Source organism: Pipistrellus kuhlii, unplaced genomic scaffold, assembly GCF_014108245.1.
Source record: "Pipistrellus kuhlii isolate mPipKuh1 unplaced genomic scaffold, mPipKuh1.p scaffold_m20_p_53, whole genome shotgun sequence".
NCBI lineage: Eukaryota > Metazoa > Chordata > Mammalia > Chiroptera > Vespertilionidae > Pipistrellus > Pipistrellus kuhlii.
In genome coordinates this window covers 177,528-195,404 of record NW_023425555.1, presented here as the reverse complement: position 1 = coordinate 195,404, position 17,877 = coordinate 177,528, and the positions used below count along the sequence as shown (strand labels likewise).

The 17,877-nt window shown below is 53.3% G+C and overlaps 1 protein-coding gene across 2 annotated transcripts in view; it reads left to right on the top strand.

Moving 5' to 3' along the window:
- Window positions 1–4,745, top strand: part of FUBP3 (far upstream element binding protein 3) — a 51,423-nt gene extending 46,678 nt beyond the window's left edge. The window contains exons 17-19 of one of the 2 annotated variants that reach the window (XM_036416098.2): window positions 1,273–1,344; window positions 2,474–2,601; window positions 3,430–4,745. In XM_036416098.2, the coding sequence (XP_036271991.1) occupies window positions 1,273–1,344; window positions 2,474–2,601; window positions 3,430–3,438 (209 nt within the window). In that variant the 3' untranslated portion in view covers window positions 3,439–4,745. The remainder of the gene's footprint in view (window positions 1–1,272; window positions 1,345–2,473; window positions 2,602–3,429) is intronic. The other variant, XM_036416099.2, reaches the window with a different exon arrangement.
- Window positions 4,746–17,877: the final 13,132 nt, after the last annotated feature.

Genomic DNA, 17,877 nt, shown 5'->3' with positions numbered 1-17,877 from the left:
AGACAGCAGATGCCTGGTTTCTTCTGCTGTTCACTAGCCTGCATCTTTTTCTTATTAAATATGTTTCTATTGATGTCAGAGAGGAAGGAGAGGGAGAGAGAGAAACATCAATGATGAGAGTCATTGATCAGCTGCCTCCTGCACGCCCCCCACTGGGGATGGAGCCCACACCCGGGCCTGTGCCCTGACCGGGCATCGAACTTGACCTCCTGTCCACAGGGTGACGCTCAGCCTGAGCCCCGCCGCCGGGCCCAGCCTGCACCTGGTGTGGAGCTCTGTTGCTCTCCTCGGGGGAGAGGGCAGTTAGGAATCGAGAACTGGTTTTGGTCAGTGAAATCTTGTTTGAAAGAAAAACCCTGCTTGCCCACATTCCTCATGCCTGGCCTTCCCCCCAACCCAGTCCTTCTACCCCTCGTGTCCTGGTCTGTCCTCCTGCCGGCAGGAGAGGAGGATGAGGAGGCCTCTCCCTCTCTTCCCCTCTCCCTCTTTTCTGTCCCCAGCCCACACCCAGACGCCACGCCCCCGTCCTCAGTGGGCTCACGCGCAGGAGGGATGCTGGGAGTTGGCTGCGGGCGGCCCCCGTGCTGCTGCAGGCTCCTCCCCCTGCAGACGGCGAGAGGCCTCAGGTAGACACCAGCCAGCCTGGCCTCGGCGCAGAGCCCCCCGCTACCTGAGCCGCCGGGCGGGCTTGCTGAGTTCACTTCCCGCTCTGCACTGGGCGGGCAGTCTCCTTACCCCAGCCGTCCTCACTCCCTGCTCCACAGAGGAGGCACCGGCTGGGTCCTGAGGAGGGCAGAGCGAGCCCCACGTCCCCCCTCCTGCCCCAGAGGCAGAGGCCACAGCCCCTGCTCTGTGGGCCTCACCTGTCATCACCCTGAGCTCAGGGCTGCACAGCGTCCCAGTGTCACTCTGAGGCTCTGCCTGTGCAGAGGGGCAGCCCGCAGTCTGAACAAAGGTGCAGGCCTCTGGTCCCATTGAAGCCCCTCCGGGAAGCGGAGACGACAGGCAGTGTGGCCCAGGCCCCCTCACCCACAGCCCCTGTGTGAAGGGTGTGAATGTCCCCGATGCCACCCTGGAGGGCACCAGCCCGCCCGCCCGGCCTCACGGGGTCTGAGCTGCACACACCGGGGGCCTGAGCAGAGGCCCTCGTGGGGCCGCCATGTCTCCTCCTCAGCCCTCTGCCGCCACCTCTTCCCGGGCCACAGGCTGAGCCCGCGCAGGCAGGGCGGGGTCGCCGGGCTGGGCCTGACTGCTTTTGTGTCCTTCTCACAGGCCAGCAGAGCCAGCCGCAGAGCAGCCAGCCTGACTACAGCAAGGCCTGGGAGGACTATTACAAAAAGCAGAGTGAGTGCGATGGCCGCCCTAACCACCAGCCCCAGCCGCAGCCCCTGGCCTGTGGCCGTCACTGCTCGTGGCTCCCCGGCCCTGTCTGGCCCTCTGTGTGTCTCAGAGGAGACGTGGTGTAGCCATTGCTTTCCCTCCTCCCCCTTCCCTCCCCTTCCTGAACTCCACGGGCGTGCCCTCCACGGGGGAGCAGGCCACGGTCCTGGCCCGTTAGGCCGCGAGGCCAGACGCAGCCCAGCCGTCTCTTGCTCCCCTCTTGCCGTCACCTGGCTCTCTGGCTACTCCCGAGCGAGTGAAGGGAGAGGAGAGAGTGCTGGGACTCAGGGAAGGGAGCCTGCAGTTGGAGTGGGTGATGAGATGTTTGATTTTCTTAGGAAATTAAACCAGTCTTTAAAAAGGAGGGAAAACTGACCACAGCAACCCAAACCCCAGCGAATGCTTCAGACGAGGACTCGTCCTCCGTGGGTGTTCCGGGGCCGGGGGCGGGCGCGGGGGAGAGCTGTGTCGCGGACTTGCCTCTGAAGGATGCTACTGGCCGGTTGGAGGAGCTCAGGTCAAAGGCCATCGGAGACACAGTCCCTGGGGTTTGCGTCCTCACTGGGCCAGGAGGTCATCACCGGAGGCACCTGGTGCAAGCCCAGGGCCCGTCTCCCCACACCTCCCAAACCCAGACTCCCAGGCACCCCCTCCCCTCCTCACTGGGTGCTCACGAGTCAGGTGACCAATGCAGAGAATGTGATTCTGAAGAGACAGCCGGCGATGGAGCAGGAGCAGCAGTGAAAAGCTAACGGTGTTTTTGATTGTTTGTTTTTAAATATATTTATTTTTTACAGAGAGGAAGAGAGAGGGATAGAGAGCTAGAAACATCGATGAGAGAGAAACATTGATCAGCTGCCTCCTGCACAGCCCTCACTGGGGATGTGCCTGCCACCAGGGTACATGCCTTTGACCAGAATTGAACCTTCAATCCGCAGGCCAAACCGGTTTGGGCAGCTAAAGGTGTTTTTTGCAGCCAGCACTCGGGCCCCACCTCACCGGCCTCCAGGGGGCGCTGGTTCCCGATGCCACGTCTTTAGGAAGCGCCCCCTAGCGCATCCCCGCCTGACTGAGCTGTTCCCTCTTCCCTCAGGCCACGCTGCCGGTGCCGCGCCTCAGGCCAGCTCCCCGCCGGACTACACCATGGCCTGGGCCGAGTATTACCGACAGCAGGTGGCTTTCTACGGGCAGACGTTAGGGCAAGCTCAGGCCCACAGCCAGGTGTGTACCTGTGCCAGCTCTGCTGACACCTCCCAGCCCAGCCCAGCCCTACCTACAGCCCTTCCTCCCAGGCCCTGCGCCTGCTCCCGGGGCAGAAACACCAGCTGGGGGGGCGGGGGGGGGGGGGGCAGCGCAGGCCCAGTGCTGCTCAGCGTGGCTGCCATCTGCCCAGAGCCCAAAGGCAGCCGCCGGCCCTCCTTGCCCAGAGAGTGTTGTGGGCCAAGTGGGAGAGGAGGTGGTTGGGCAGTCCCTCCCAGACCAAGCCCAGCCTGCAGCGCTGAGCGGCCTCAGTTTCCCCCACTAAATGAGAGCACCAGGCTTGGAGGATTCTGGGTAAGCAGGGACTGGAGCTCACGCCCGTGCTGTTCTGAGGCTGCTGGGGCCAGGCTGTCGCCCTTGCCTCCGTCAGGCAGGGCCAGGACCCGGGCCCACATCCTCAGAAGGCTGGGCAGGGCGGAGTGCCAGCTCTTGGTCCTGCGCAGAAGCCTGAGGGCTCTGCCGTCAGAGGCCAAAACGGATTTCTTGTTAACGGAGGGCAAAGGCCAAGTGACCTAAGCTGCCTGGCCCACTCACTGCCACATTGGCCCTGTGTGCCTGCGCGTGGTGGGAACGGGTCCCAGGCTGGTGGTGGCCAGGAAGTATCGCGGGCTCACTCCCTCTCCCCTCCCAGTATCCCCTCAGAAAGAGATGCCGACCTCTTTCTACCCTGCGGGAGGCGGGAGGCTGAGACACTGCTGCTGCCCGGGGGCAGCCGAGGCGGGTGCCCTGCCCCCCATCAGCAAGCCCCCGGGAGCCTGCCCCAGGCTGACCCCTCCCCTCCTTCCACAGGAGCAGTAGGACAGTGACCTGTGACCCCTCCCTGAAATCATCGTGAGCGAAAGCCTATTTGTAACAGGTTTTTAGATTTGCAAACCTTTTGATGAAGAACCTTTGTTCTGTGAAACACTATATTTAGATTAACAGAATTTTTCTAAAAATCGGGAAATTAGTTACTAAAGATTGCTGATCATTTTTGTTTCATTATTTTTGTTATTTCAAACGTGGAAGCTCTGGGATTCTTTTTGGAGCAATATCTGCCAATGCAGGCACCAGAATGTGCCTCACTGCAGCGACATTTCAACTGGTGTGTTTTGTTCTGTATTGTTTTGTTTCATGTCTTTTTATTTACAGTTGTTTCTGTTGCAACAGAAAGTGGCTTGGAAGTCTTAGGAGGTGTGTAACAAATTATTTTTTAAAAATTTTAAACAGTATTTAAATGTGTAAATTCATTAAATGTTTTACTTCTAATTTCTTGTATCTTGGCTGTCAATTGTTTTATTGCATTTTTTAAAAAACTGAACTATTCTGTATTGTAATTAATTATGTGAATTTGAATTGAGACAGAGAATTGTATTGCTGTCCAAAGGGATCGGGAGGGGCATTTTTTAGGGTTTGTATAATTTCTAGAGTTCTAAAGGGTAATATAAAAATGTGTTCATGTGTCTACATACGTTTTTTTTTTTCATGTCTCATTACCAGTTGCAATTGTGTATCTAAGACCTCCAAGCTTGTTTTAAAAACAACACAAAAAACCTTTCTCTATTCTCTCAGAAATATAAATGCTGTTATTTTTAATATTAAGAAGAAGTTGATATAACTTTTAACAAACACTGTGGAACTTTAAACCGCATAAAAATGTAGTACCTATTTTTTAATTCTGAGGCATTTTTTGCTTTTTTCTTTTAAATATTTTTTAATATTTGTCAAATTAACTAGATGAATAAATAAATCTAGTATTAACCACACTATGAATTAAATGATTTTGATTTAATAAAAGGGATACTATGATTTTCAGTGTTTACTGTAGTGTGTCTTGTACAGATAACATGTATTTTTAAAGGAAAGAAAAACGGAATTAAAGCTATTTTTTCTCGCATTTTTAATTGACCTGGGGGACATTCCGTTTGAAATGTGCTGACATTACTTTTCTGGTTTTTTCTCCTTATTTTCTTTATAATGCTTGAAAGTCTAACTATTAAAAATAAATATTTGGAGAATGTTATGCATGTTGTTTTTAAAAAGAAAAGTGTTCTTTTTATTTGACTGACAACGCATTTTACACACTATGTAATAAAATTTCCACAAGACATCTTGTGGTTGAAATATTTTGAGTCTGTTTGCTTTCCATTCGCTTGTCCCTCCCTCCACCTTCTGCCCGCTGCCCCCGAAATCAAAGCCAGAGTTCATGGCCAACCCCCTTGCTCTGCGGCAGCCCCACTCGGCGCACCCCTGGATTCCTAGCTCCCCGGTGAAGCTCCTGGTAATGGTTTGGTGGAATTGGACAGTTGCCTTGAGCCCTTGGTCACCGGCAGCCCCTCCCTCTCACCTGTCGGTCGGTCGGAGCCTCGTGGGGGTGGCACGGGAAATCAATAGCGCCCCTCCCAGAGGCGCGGCTGGATGAAAAGGCCATGATCAGCTCAGCCGCGGGGCGAGCACACTTCCTGGTACCTGAGTCAGCACCGGCCCCTCACCCCTCAGCATGCTTCCTTCCCCAGCACCCGCCTGAGAAACGGCTGCTGCTCGGGCAGCTCACACTAAACCGGAACAAGAAACAGACCAGCATGGCCCCGCTCCAGGGTGTCCTGCAAACCCCTGCAGCGTTTCTGTTTAAACAGGAAGTAAAGTAGCACCAGGCTGGTCTTGGCCTGGGAGCCGGCTGCTGCCTTCCACGGCGGCCGGTACCTGCTTCGGCTGCAGCTGCCCGAGACCCGCCGGCCCCTGGCTGTGTCCTGGTGGCGTTGGTTCTCTCGGCCCCGGCCCGCTATGGGCCACTGGGTGCTGGGAGAGCTGGAAAGGGGCTCCTCCATCACTCTGTTTGTCAATAAGGAAACCAAGAGCGGTGTCCTTACCCACGGGTTACACTGGGGAGGGTCCTGCGGTGTCAGGACACGTTAGGACAGTGCGGGCCCTGGACTAGGATGTTGAGGAACAAGATCAGCCTTCGGCTCTTTCCCCTCCTTCCTTGTGATGGGAGCCACTGGCTCTGGACCCGGCTCCGCTTTAATATTTGAACACTCCTGCCTCTGCCGCCGGCTGCATGCGTGCGTGCGTCATCCCTTCATTTAGAGGCGCTTGTGCGGGTCCTCCTTATGGCTCATCCTCGTGTGCGTTTCTAATTCTGGTCCTTTTTCTTTTCTCGGCCCCAAGCTCTGAGAGGAGGGGGGAAAGCATCTGTGGCTCCTTTAGGCCAAAAAGGGGTGTGGAGGGCAGCCCATCTGCAGCCGCTCCGAGGCCCGTGAGAGCCGGAAAACAAAAAGGAGACGGGCATCTTTAACTGCACCTCTAGAGAATCGAGTTTGACGTTGAGAAATTGAATAGTAAAAGCCACTTGAGAAGGAGGAGGGGGCTGAGCCCAAGGAGGGCATAAACGCTGATGATGGGGGTGGGAATTGGGGAGAGGGCATTGCAGAGAAGACTTCCTTCTAATTCATCTTCCAAGCTCTGTGCCAAAACAGCATTTGGCATGGTTCACAGGGAGCGATTGTGTGATAATGAACCCTAAGGTGTCCCTTAATTGAAGACTGAGCATTGCGGTTTGTGCCAAGAGTCATAAATGGGGCAGGCTTGCGAGAGGATGCATTTTTTAAATGTATCGGTAAGTACAGATTAGCGCTTGTCCCCAGTGAAATGCCCATACTATAAATTATGGAAATCTCTCTCTCTCTGATGCAACCTTTTATTGAGGGGGAAGGCGGGGTGTAATACAGCAGGAGGCGGAGGGGGGGAAAGTTTGCAAGCGTATGAAATTCGGCCTCTCATTAACATGGCGCCCACGGAAGATGGTTCTCATCAGCAGTCTGGTGTCCTGGAAGGCTAAAGTGCTCGAAATGTACCAAGTTCAGCGGTTGTGTTCCATTAGGAAAGCTGCATGGTCATCACGGAAAGGACAGTCTGTGTGTTTGGGGGGCGGGGGAGGGCAGCTGCCGGTCCTTGCCCCACCCCCCCGCTCTCCACCGCGCATGCACATCGGTCTCCGCCAGCTGCCCAGGTTCACTGGTCAAGGACCAGCTGTTGTTTCAAACCCACGTACGAGTGTGGGCCGGGGTAGGGAGTTTTCCAGCCAGCGTGCCTCCGTCAATACCCCTGGCCTCTCCTGAGCCAGGAGGCACTGCCTTCCCAATGTCCCTCTCCAGCGGTGGCCGTCCATGACGTCCTACAGCCCCACGGTGGGGTTGGCTGGGGCACAGATGGCACATGGCAGGGCCTGTCCAAGAGGGCTTTGGGACACCGTGGGCTCGGCTTCCAGCTGGCTCCAGCAGGCAGCTTCCTGAGCCCCACTCCTGGCCCACTAGGGCCCAGCTGGGGTCTTGTGAGAGGGGCTAATGCAAGTGGTCCTGATAGACTCAGAGAGATTAATGGCCAGAAAGTGACACTCAATTCCGCAGAGAGCGCCGGCCTGGGTCTGCGACTCGGGTGGGTGGAAAGGGAAGCGAAAATGAGCCCTGGAAGCGATGGGAATCCTCTGGCCTCTGAGGAGGATCTGCCCGCCACAGGCAGCTCCTTCGGTGGGGGTCTCCACACCGCGGGAGGTGGACGGGACTGTTCTGGTCTTACGAACGAGGGTTCCGAGTCAGAAGCTAAGTGGTGGGGGCCAGTTTTGTGCCACGTTCTGTGCTGGACGTTGGGGCTTCCATGGAGAGCAGAACGGCTGCCCACAGGAGCTCACGGCCAAATACGGCTGCTACGGTCACCACCAAGGGAAGTCGTTGACCGGACGGAGAAGCGGCTCTAAAAGGTTAGTGTCACACGTTCCTGACTTAGGTCAGTGATCGGCAAACTGCGGCTCGAGAGCCACATTCGGCTCTTTGGCCCCTTGAGTGTGACTCTTCCACAAAATACCACAGCCTGGGCGAGTCTATTTTAAAGTGGCGTTAGAAGAAGTTTAAGTTTAAAAATTTGGCTCTCCAAAGAAATTTCAATCGTTGTACTGTTGTTATTTGGCTCTGTTGATTCATGAGTTTGCTGACCACTGACTTAGACTAACGTGAGGAGGGCTGCCAACTTGGAACTTCCGTTCAGCTCTCTTAAGTTCCTCCAATTTTTATTTTTATTTTATTCCCTCCAGTTTTTAAATATAAGCCTTGAGTTATGCCAACACCTCAGGCCAAGCCCACTTCACTAACCCTCAGTACTGTACAAATATTTCTGAGTGCCTGCTGACTAAACACTCCTGTCACACGTTACAAAGGCTGAAGCACCAGCTTACACATTTCAAACGGGCTCCCAGTGATGAGCAAACCATGGGGATGCTAGCAGTGCGGTGAAGGGTCCTCAGTGGTAACAGTGAGTACGCGGTGAACTGTGGCTCATAAGCAGATGTGAGATGGGGCATCAGGAAAGTGCAACCCCAGGTTTCTGTTTAATGGACGGCATGTCTACCGAAACCTTCTTCCTAAAGGGCTCAGCACCTCTCCTGCAGGCTCCCAGCTCCTGGCATTCACATAAGTCTCCTCACTGCTAACACCCATTCTCTTCTGACGTTTTCCTCTGTGGGGAACCATTAGCAGCGAAGGCAGTGACTAACGCTAACAAAGCTTCCGACTCCCTTCGCTTCCACCACGTGGCCCTCAGGACCGGAAATCCGGCTGCCCCGGGTCACGTGTTCTGCCGCCATATTGGCTCTGGTGGCAGCTGCGAGCCTGGGAGGGTGTGATGGAGCAGCACCGCTTCTCTGGGCGGAGTTTTCCTCCTGGAAGAAGGCCCACAGGCTATGAGGGCAGGTGGAGGAGGTGGAGGGGCTGTGGGGGCAGGTGGAGGGGCTGTGGGGGCAGGTGGAGGAGGTGGAGGGGCTGTGGGGGCAGGTGGAGGAGGTGGGGGGGCTGTGGGGGCAGGTGGAGGAGGTGGAGGGGCTGTGGGGCAGGTGGAGGAGATGGAAGCCTCTGGAGGGCAGATGGGAGGTCTCCTGGGAGCATGGTGAGAGGATATCACCTGCAGGTGAAGACTTGATCAGGCCTCAGCCAGTCATTACCTCGCACATATGCAAATCACCCTGAAAGGTATGTATCACCCAACAGCCAATACTCACCACACCTTTACAGTCATTCAGAGCACGTGTGCGTGTTCCTCAAAGGTGAGCAGGACGCCTGCCTCCTGGTCTCAGCGCTCACGCTGTACACAGGTGACCTCGTTGTCCAGAGGCTGGCTTAGGCATTTTCCCGCTTCCTGCTGCTGACTTTGCTGTGGAAAATGGCCCAGCATAGTGCCGTCTGCTGTCCCGAAGGAAGCCCTTGCCGGGAATTCAGTGTTGATGAATGGACAACAAGCATTACACAAGGTGTCTTTGAGTAGGAGCGCACAGGAGCGATGTACAATATGTACCGATTGGCTGATGGAAACGTGGCCGTGGCTGGAAGGAGCGCCCCTGTGTGTCCCTCGGAGCGGTGATGGCCCAGCATGTGCTGACTGGGGTTCACCGGACCTGGTGGAACACAGCTACCACAATCAAGAGGAGCCGCCGTGTTCTGCATTCCTCTGAGTGCCCACGACTCTTGAGCCCCATTTTAGGTTTGCCAGCATCGTACCAGGCCTCTGTAGCCAGGGCTCAGACCTTAGTCTGCCCACTTCTCCCGTGGGAGGGACACCTAGCTTGTTCTAGAGCAAGGTGACCAGATCGTCCAGGTGTTGGCGGGACAGTCCTGATTTCTAACAATTTTTCCCGCGTCCCGTGGCATTTTTAAAAAAGTCCCAATTTTTGGAAAGAATCTTTCCAATCTTTCCAATCTTTCCAAAAATCGGGACTTTTTAAAAACACCGCGGGACTCGGGAAAAATTGTTAGAAATCAGGACTGTCCCACCAACACCCGGACGATCTGTTCACCTTACTCTAGGCAGGCGTCTTCAAACTACGGCCGGCAGGCCACATGCGGCCCGCAGAGGAGTCTGATCCAGCCCGCCAGGTTTTTTGGGCAGTGAGCGCAGCCGAGGTGTTACAGTAGGAATTAGTAGTTCATATAGTCCGGCCCTCCAGCTCTCTGAGGGACCGTGATCTGGCCCCCACTTTATTTTATTTTATTTTATTTTATTTATTTTTTTTTTTAATAAGTTTTTATTGTTCATATTATTACAAATGTTCCTTTTCCCCCCCCCCCCCCCACCATTGCTCTCCTCCACCAGGTTCCCACCCCACCCTCTGCCCTTTCCCCTCTCCCCATTGTCCTCATCCATAGGTGCACAGTTTATGTTCAGTCTCTTCCCACGCCCCCCTCTCCCCTTTTCCCCAAGAATCGTCAGTTCACTCCCCTTCCATATCTCTGATTCTATTATATTCAACAGTTAATATTGTTCATCAGATTTTTTTTTAATTTCCTTGGTTTTTAGATTCACTTGTTGATAGTTACGTATTTGTTGTTCATAATTTTTATCTTTGTTTACCTTCTCTTCTGAAAGAACCCCCTTCAGCAATTCATATAATTCTGGTTTGGTGGTGATGAACTCCATTAGCTTTTTTTTATTAGTGAAGCTCTTTATCTGGCCTTCGATTCTGAGTGATAGCTTTGCTGGGTAGATTATTTTTGGCTGTAGGTTCTCGCTATTCATCACCTTGAATATTTCTTGCCATTCCCTTCTGGCCTGCATGGTTTCTGTTGAGAAGTCAGCTGACAATCGTATAGGTGCTCCTTTATAGGTTACTACCTTCTTTGCTCTTGCTTCTTTTAATATTCTCTCTTTGTCTTTTGCTCTTGGAATTTTAATAATGATGTGTCTCGGTGTGGTCCTCTTTGGATTCCTTTTGTTTGGAGTTCTGTGTGCTTCCTGGACTTGTAAGTCTAATTCTTTCACCAGATGGGGGAAGTTTTCTATCACTATTTCTTTCAGTATGTTTTCGATATCTTGCTCTCTCTCATCATCTGGGACCCCCATAATTCTGATGTTGGTTCGCTTGAAGTTGTCCCAGAGGTTTCTTACATTATCTTCAATTTTCTGGATTCTCTTGCCTTCTAGCTTCTGTGGAGGAGTGTCTTCTGGCTCTTTATGTTCCAAATCTTTGACTTGATTCTTGCGATCTTCCCTTCTGTTTTTAGGACTCTGTAAAATATTTTTTATTTCAGACAATGTATTCTTTATTTCTTGTTGACTCCTTATTAATTCTAGTTGATCTCTTTTCATATCCTCGTAGGCCTTATCCATCTTTTCTAGGAAATTCTTGAAAAACCTTGTAAGCGTAGATTTGAACTCTATATCCAGACGCTTTTTGTCCTCCATTTCTTTCGTTTGTGATCTATTTTGTTGTCGCATTTCGCAGTTACAGATGGGACGGGGTTTCAGGGTGGAGCCTACAGCCTTGGCTTCTGTCAGCCCCGCCCTATGCGGGTCCTTCAGTGCTCGCTGCTGCCGGCGCCTCTGAGAGAAAGGTGCCCTCGATTTTCGCCTGCTGCCAAACAGTCTATGCTCTCCCCCAATGAGCCCGGTATTGGGGTTCAGTTCAGTTGGAAGTGGAGTTGGAGGTGGCGTTCAGAGCAGTCTGGAGCCCCAGTCTCCTTCCCGTCAGGGCAATCCCGCGGCACAGCCGACCGTCCCTTCTCTGCGCGCAGTGTGCGCGCCTCCGGGACCTCCTTTCTCCTCTCCCCGGGTTCCGCCTTACAGCCCGGCTCCCTATGGCAGAGCCTGAGTCCCCGGGGTCTGGCTTAAAACTGGGGTTCAGAGCAGTCGGGGGCCCAGCACAGTCGGAGTTTTATCTCCTTTCCGCTAGGGAACGCCCGCCAGGCACTCGGCCTCCCTCCTCTCCGGCTCCGTCCTCTCCGCGCGCCGCGTCTCCGTACCTTGGCTTTTCCAGCTCCTCCGCGCCTCCTTCTGGTTTTCTCCTTGCTTCTCGCTGTAGAATTTCCAGTCAGTCAACCTTCCTGTAGTTCTGGGCAATGTCCGTTTTATATTTTAGTTGTATTTTATTGAAATTGTTGTGTGCGGCTGCGGCTAGGTGTTCACCTGGGCGCAGCCATCTTGGATCTCCTGGCCCCCACTTTAAAAAGTTTGAGGACGCCTGCGTCTAGAGGGACCTCGCAGGTCCAGCCCGCCTGGGCAGCAGAGTGGGAGGAATGGACGTTTGGACTCTCAGGCTTGGGTTTGAGCCCTGTCTTCACTCCTCAGCAGCTCTGCGCCCTGAGGCAGGTTGTTTACCGTTCTGGCCTCCATTTCCTTATCTGCAGAATGGGCATAGTAACTGCCTTCCTGGCCAGAGGTCTGAGATAGGTCAGCGACATGCATGTAACGGACTTGACGCCTGGCTCACCATGAGCACTTAGAAAATAGCAGCTAGCTGAAACCGGTTTGGCTCAGTGGATAGAGCGTCGGCCTGTGGACTGAAAGGTCCTGGGTTTGATTCCAGTCAAGGGCATGTACCTTATTTGCGGGCACATCCCCAGTAGGGGGTGTGCAGGAGGCAGCTGATGATTCTCTCTCATCGATGTTTCTCTCTATCCCTCTCTCTTCCTCTCTGTAAAAAATCAATAAAATACATTAAAAAGAAAAAGAAAATGACAGCGAGTAGTAATGATTGAGCGCAGGGCTGCTGGCTGCTCTGGGGTCACTGTGAGCATGAGGACAGACTGCGTGGTCTGCAAAAAATGTCAGCCTCACCACTGACCCTCTGGCTTCTCCTGGCTCTTCGTCCTCCCCCCCCCCCCATACACTGGCCCCAGGTCCACCTCGTTTGTCCCCCAAGGCCAAGGCGGCTGGGCCATTAGTAAGAACAGCCCAGCCCTGAGGGGCAGGTGAGGCAGCTATGGGAGAGCCAGCACACACACGGGTGTGCGGGCGATGACTGGCCCGCCATTGGGTGGGTGAAGGCTGCTCAGTTCCAGGCACGTGATAACACATAAGGAAATCCCGTTTCAAGCACATCGCCGAGGAGTCTCTGGTCCTGTGACCTCTCCTTCTTACATCAGATTCTCTCAAGTGCTTTCCTGCCCTGCGCAGGGCCCCTGCCCTCCTCCCTGCAGCCCCTCTGCCAGTGACACACCCACATCCCTTCCGTCCCGGTGCTCTCTGCTGCAGCTCCGAGTTTCAGATGATGACAAAGACTGGGTGGTGACAGGACTGGGGTAATGGTGTTGTTCTTCGGATCGATGCCACCCCTAGGTCATCGGAGGGACCTGTCTCTCCTTGAGTCACGGGGAGAGGACAGGCACCTGGGGAGTAGAGGCCTGGCTTTTGTTCCCTATTCGGACGGCTAACTCCCTCTGTGACGAACAGGTCACGGCTCTCCCTGTCAGTTCCCCTCCCTGAGAACTGGACCGCAGCCGTGCTTTCCCAGTCGTGCTAGGCTGGGGTCCAGGGTTCCACAGCTGTTTGATTCAAATCCCAATAGAAAACAGTAAATGTTTTTAAAACCTTTTAATTTTTTTTTGTTTTTTGTTTTTGTTACTAACTCACTGTTACTATTATTTAATTTAATCCTCACCCGAGGATATTTTTCCCATTGATTTTTAGAAAGAGTGGAAGGGAGAGAGACCGAGGGGAGGGGGTGGAGAGAGAGAGAGATCAATTGGTTGCCGCGCCCCCACCCCAATGGGGGAGTCAAGCCTGCAGCCCCTGGCGGACCAGGAATGAGACCTCTGACCATGAGCCACCAGCGGCTCCCTGCGGGGACGGAGGGGGGGATCGGGAGGGGGAGGGGGCGAGGTGCGGTGAGCTCTCGGGGCGCATTTAAAACAGTGACACCCGCACTCAATTCTGTGACATCACGCACACAGGTGTGAGTGTAAATGCAATTCCCAGCCCTGATGGGCCTGTCGCTGCCAGGCTGGCCGGGTGGCGATGAGGCAGGTCTTCCATCTGTTCGCCCCTGAAAGGGAGGCGGCTGCATCCGTGTCTCCCTAACATGCCTCCGCGCCTCCGTGTTCTGCCTCCGTGACTCCGTGTTCCAGGACCCTGCAGGCCAGAGCATTTGCTTGGTGGCTGCTCCGTGCCCAACTCACTGCCAGGCTTTGCCGCCAGGTTCCTGCCAGAAAGGCCTCCTGTCTCACTCATCCACCAGCCAACATTGCAACATAAATGCGTTTTTTCAATTCTGTGACGTCAGACTTTTCACACCTCCTTACACAGACAGTCCACACATGGAGCAGGAACCCATTCCCCTGTCTGACAGTCTTAATTTTTTTTTTTAAATGCCATGCACTCAAGGATTCCAAATGCTGCCTTTAAAAAAATTGTTTTTATTGATTACAGAGAGGAAGGGAGAGGGAGAGATAGAAACGTCAATGATGACAATCATTGATAGGCTGTCTCCTGCACACCCACCCCTGGGGATTGAGCCCACAACCTTGGCCTGTGCCCTGACCAGGAACTGAACTGTGACCTCCCAAGTTGATAAGCCACACCAAAGGGGCTGTATGCACCTTTCCGTTTTTCAATCTGCTCGTCTTTGTGCCAATACAATGCTACCTGCCCTAACTGGTTTGGCTCAGTGGAGAGTGTTGGTTTGTGGACTGAAAGGTCCCAGGTTCGATTCCAGTCAAGGGCACGTACCTTGGTTGCAGGCACATCCCCAGTGGGAGGTGTGCAGGAGGAGCTGGTTGATGTTTCTCTCTCATCGATGTTTCTAATTCTCTATCCCTCTCCCTTCCTCTCTGTAAAAAAAAATATACTTAAAAAAAAAAAAATACAGCTGAAACCAGTTTGGCTCAGTGGATAGAGCATCAGCCTGTGGACTGAAAGGTCCCAGGTTCAATTCCGGTCAAGGGCATGTACCTGGGTTGCGGGCACATCCCCAGTCGGGGGTGTGCAAAAACAGTCGGGGGTGTGCAAAAGGCAGCTGATCGATGATTCTCTCTCATTGATGTTTCTAACTCTCTCTCTCCCTCTCCCTTCCTCTCTGTAAAAATCAATAAAATATCTATTTTTAAAGAGGACACTACCTTAATTACTGTACATTCACGGTAAGTCTTTCAACTCTGTTCTTCAGCATTACCTTGGCTCTGCTCAGCCCTTTGCATTTCCATATAAATTTTAGAATCAGTTTATCAATTTCCTCACAAAAGTGTTTTCAACTTGGGATTTTTAATAGGATTACATGGAATCTGCTGGGTTTTGGTAAGAATTGACAACCCAACACGAATCTTCTAATCCCTTCTTTGGTTTAGTTCTTTGACTTCTTTCTTTCTTTTTTCTTTTTTTTTCTTTTTTTTAATATATTTTTATTGGTTTTTCACAGAGAGGAAGAGAGAGATATATAGAGAGTTAGAAACATTGATGAGAGAGAATCATCGATCAGCTGCCTCTTGCACACCCCCTACTGGGTATGTGCCCGCAACCAATGTACATGCCCTTGACCGGAATCGAACCCGGGACCTTTCAGTCTGCAGGCCGACGCTCTATCCACTGAGCCAAACCGGAGTTCTTTGACTTCTTTCTATCATTTTAGTAGTTTTCAGTATAGAGGTTGCACAGCTTTCTTTGCATTCATTCTTGGGTTTTTTATGTTATTGAAAATGCTATATTGAAAATATTATTTCTCATTTTTTTGTTACTGGTTGTAGAAATACACCTTATTTTTGTTTAGTGACCTGATTCCAATGGCCTTACTTCAATTCCTTTTTAGTTGTAATAGCTTGTAGATTCATGTGGATTTCTAATATTAAGAATCATATAATTTATGAATAATGACGATATAATTTTTCCCTTCCTAATCCTTACGCCATTTGTTTCCTTTTATTGCACTGGCTTAGACTACCACCACGCTGTTGACTGAGAGTAGTGAGAGGGCATCCTGGTCTTATCAGAGGGAACATTTTCAATAATTCACCATTAATGATGTTTGTTCTACAATTGTTGTACATACCTAGTATCAGATAAGGGAGTTCCCCTCTGTTTCTAGTTTGCCACAAGTTTTATCATAAGTGGTTGTTGTAGTTTTCGGGTGCTTTTTCTGCATCTTACAGAGATCATCACATGATGTACCTCCTTTTTTATGTTAAAAACTAGAGGCCCAGGGCACAAAATTCGTGCACGGGTGTGTGTGTCCCTCAGCCCAGCCTGCACCCTCTCCAATCTGGGACCCCTCTCACAATCCAGGATTGCTGGCTTCCAACTGCTCACCTGCTTGCCTTTCTGATTGCCCCTAACCACTTCTGCCTGCCAGCCTGATCACCCCTTAACTATTCCCCTGCCAGTCTGATTGATGCCCAACTGCTCCCCTGCCAGCCTGATTGCTCCAAACTGCCCTCTCCTGCAGTCTTGGTCATCCCCAACTGCCCTCCCTTGTAGGCCTGGTCACTCTCAACTGCCCTCCCCTCCTGGCCTGATCACCCACCACTGCCCTCCCTTGCAGGCCTGGTCCCTCCCAACTGCCCTCTCTGTGTCCACACACCAGAGCTGGGGGGAACAAGAGAACCTCCAGCCCAGCTATAGAACAAGGATGCGAGCCTTTTCTCCTTGAAATCCCACAGAGGAGAAACCGGTGAGTCTGGCTAACGTCCTTCGGGGTGGCCTGGGTATGGTGGACATGCCCAGGGAACAGCGGTGTCTCAGAGAGACCTGCTGGCCACCTCCTCGGCGTCTCCCCAGTGCTCAGACAAGGCTGACACACTGTGAGCTCTCAGTAGATGCCGCCTGAGCTAATACACCTTGAACCGCTGTTCCCAGGGACCAGGAACTGCCGGGGCTGGGCTGAGGTTTCAAGGCACGCCTTGCCTTTGCCCCTTGCCCCCGCGCTCCAGGTCCAGTCTGGCACATTGCGGGTTTGCAGTCAATATTTGCATAATTAAAATAAATGCATGATGATCTGAGAGTCTGGGGTGTCCAGAAGGCTCCAGAATAAATGCAACTTGAGACTTATTAGACATTTAGAGCAGCAAACGCCCCCTTCATTGTAACTACAGCTCATGTAAGTGGTCTTCCAGCGAGTCTGTCTTCCCTGATTGCCCAAAGTCTGCCTCTGGACAGCGGAGGGCAGGGGCAGGCACAGGTAAAGGTGGGAGGGGTAAACGAGTCTAAAATTAAGTCTTTATCCAGCCCAGTTTCACCCATTGCCTGACACCTGCTCAGAGCTGGGCTTGTGCAGGGGCACGTGGATGTGAAGATAGTGTCCGAGGGTTCTCTCCGGCTTAGGGAGCCACGGAAGGCAAGAGGGGAAGGCACGGGCTTAGCGGCTTCCATTGCTCTCCCTGGGCCTCCGTGTCCTTGGCTGTAAGACGGGGTGAAGGTTGGAACACATCTCCCAGACTTGCTGTGCATTGACATATGTACATGTGTGTGACCCTGTGCTCAGCGTGGGAGCAAAAAGGGGCTCAGAGAGTGGGAGCCACCCCCCACCCCCTTTATCCTTGGTGCTGTTGGCGACTTTGGCAACAGGACTGCAATGATGATGACGGGAATCGAACCCGGGACTCTTTGGTCTGCAGGCCGACCCTCTATCCACTGAGCAAAACTGGCTAGGGCAGGCTTGGCCTCATCTTAAGGCCTCCTGGCCGGGTGTCTCCTGCTGGGACCAGGGACTTTCCATGCGGCCAGGCGCTCTTTGCAGAGGAGGCGACACAGGAATGAGAGCCTCGGTTGTCCCCTCCGTGGGAGCGCTCACGGCCGGCGGCGGGATGAGGCAGTCGAGGATCCTGCTTCCACTTCGCGGGGAAGGAAAGCCACCCGGACAGAACCTCAGAGAGCCGGCCTCGGAGGGGCTGCCGTCCCCTCTCGCCCACCAGGCTGCAGACCTGCACGTCTGGGAGCTGGTCTGGGGGCAGGGACTGGCCCGGTGCCCGGGGCCTGGGGCAGGGCCTGGCACTGGCACACGGTGGGTGCTCAGTAAAGGAATATAGTCAGAGCCTCCAGGATCCCCGAGAAGCGGCGATCGCGTGGGTGGCAACAGGAGGTGAGTCCAGAATGAGGCTGTTACTCCTGTGCCACCTCCTCTCTGCTGCGGGGCAAAGCAGGTGGAAGGATGGGCAGGAACAGGGCTGGCGGCAGGAAGTGCGGGCAGTGGAGATGGTGGCGGAGGCGGGGGCTGAGTGGGGTGGGCAGGGCCTCTGGAGGAGGAGGGGGCTGAGTGCTGGAGCTTCCTTCTGGCCGCCCAGACTCGCAGGAGACAGGAAGGGCCGAGGCCAGAGGGTCCGAAGAATAGGGGGCAGGGAGGGCCTCCCATCACTCCCCTCCTCCCCCAAACTCTCTCCCTCTTCACCCTCCTGCATGCTTTCTCCATTCTCCTTCTGCCCCCCAATCTCTGTGCCTGAAGCGCCCCCATCCTCCCTCTCCCTCCTGCCTCTTGGCCAATTCCTAACTCTCAGAATTCTCCTCGGGTCTCTCTAGGAA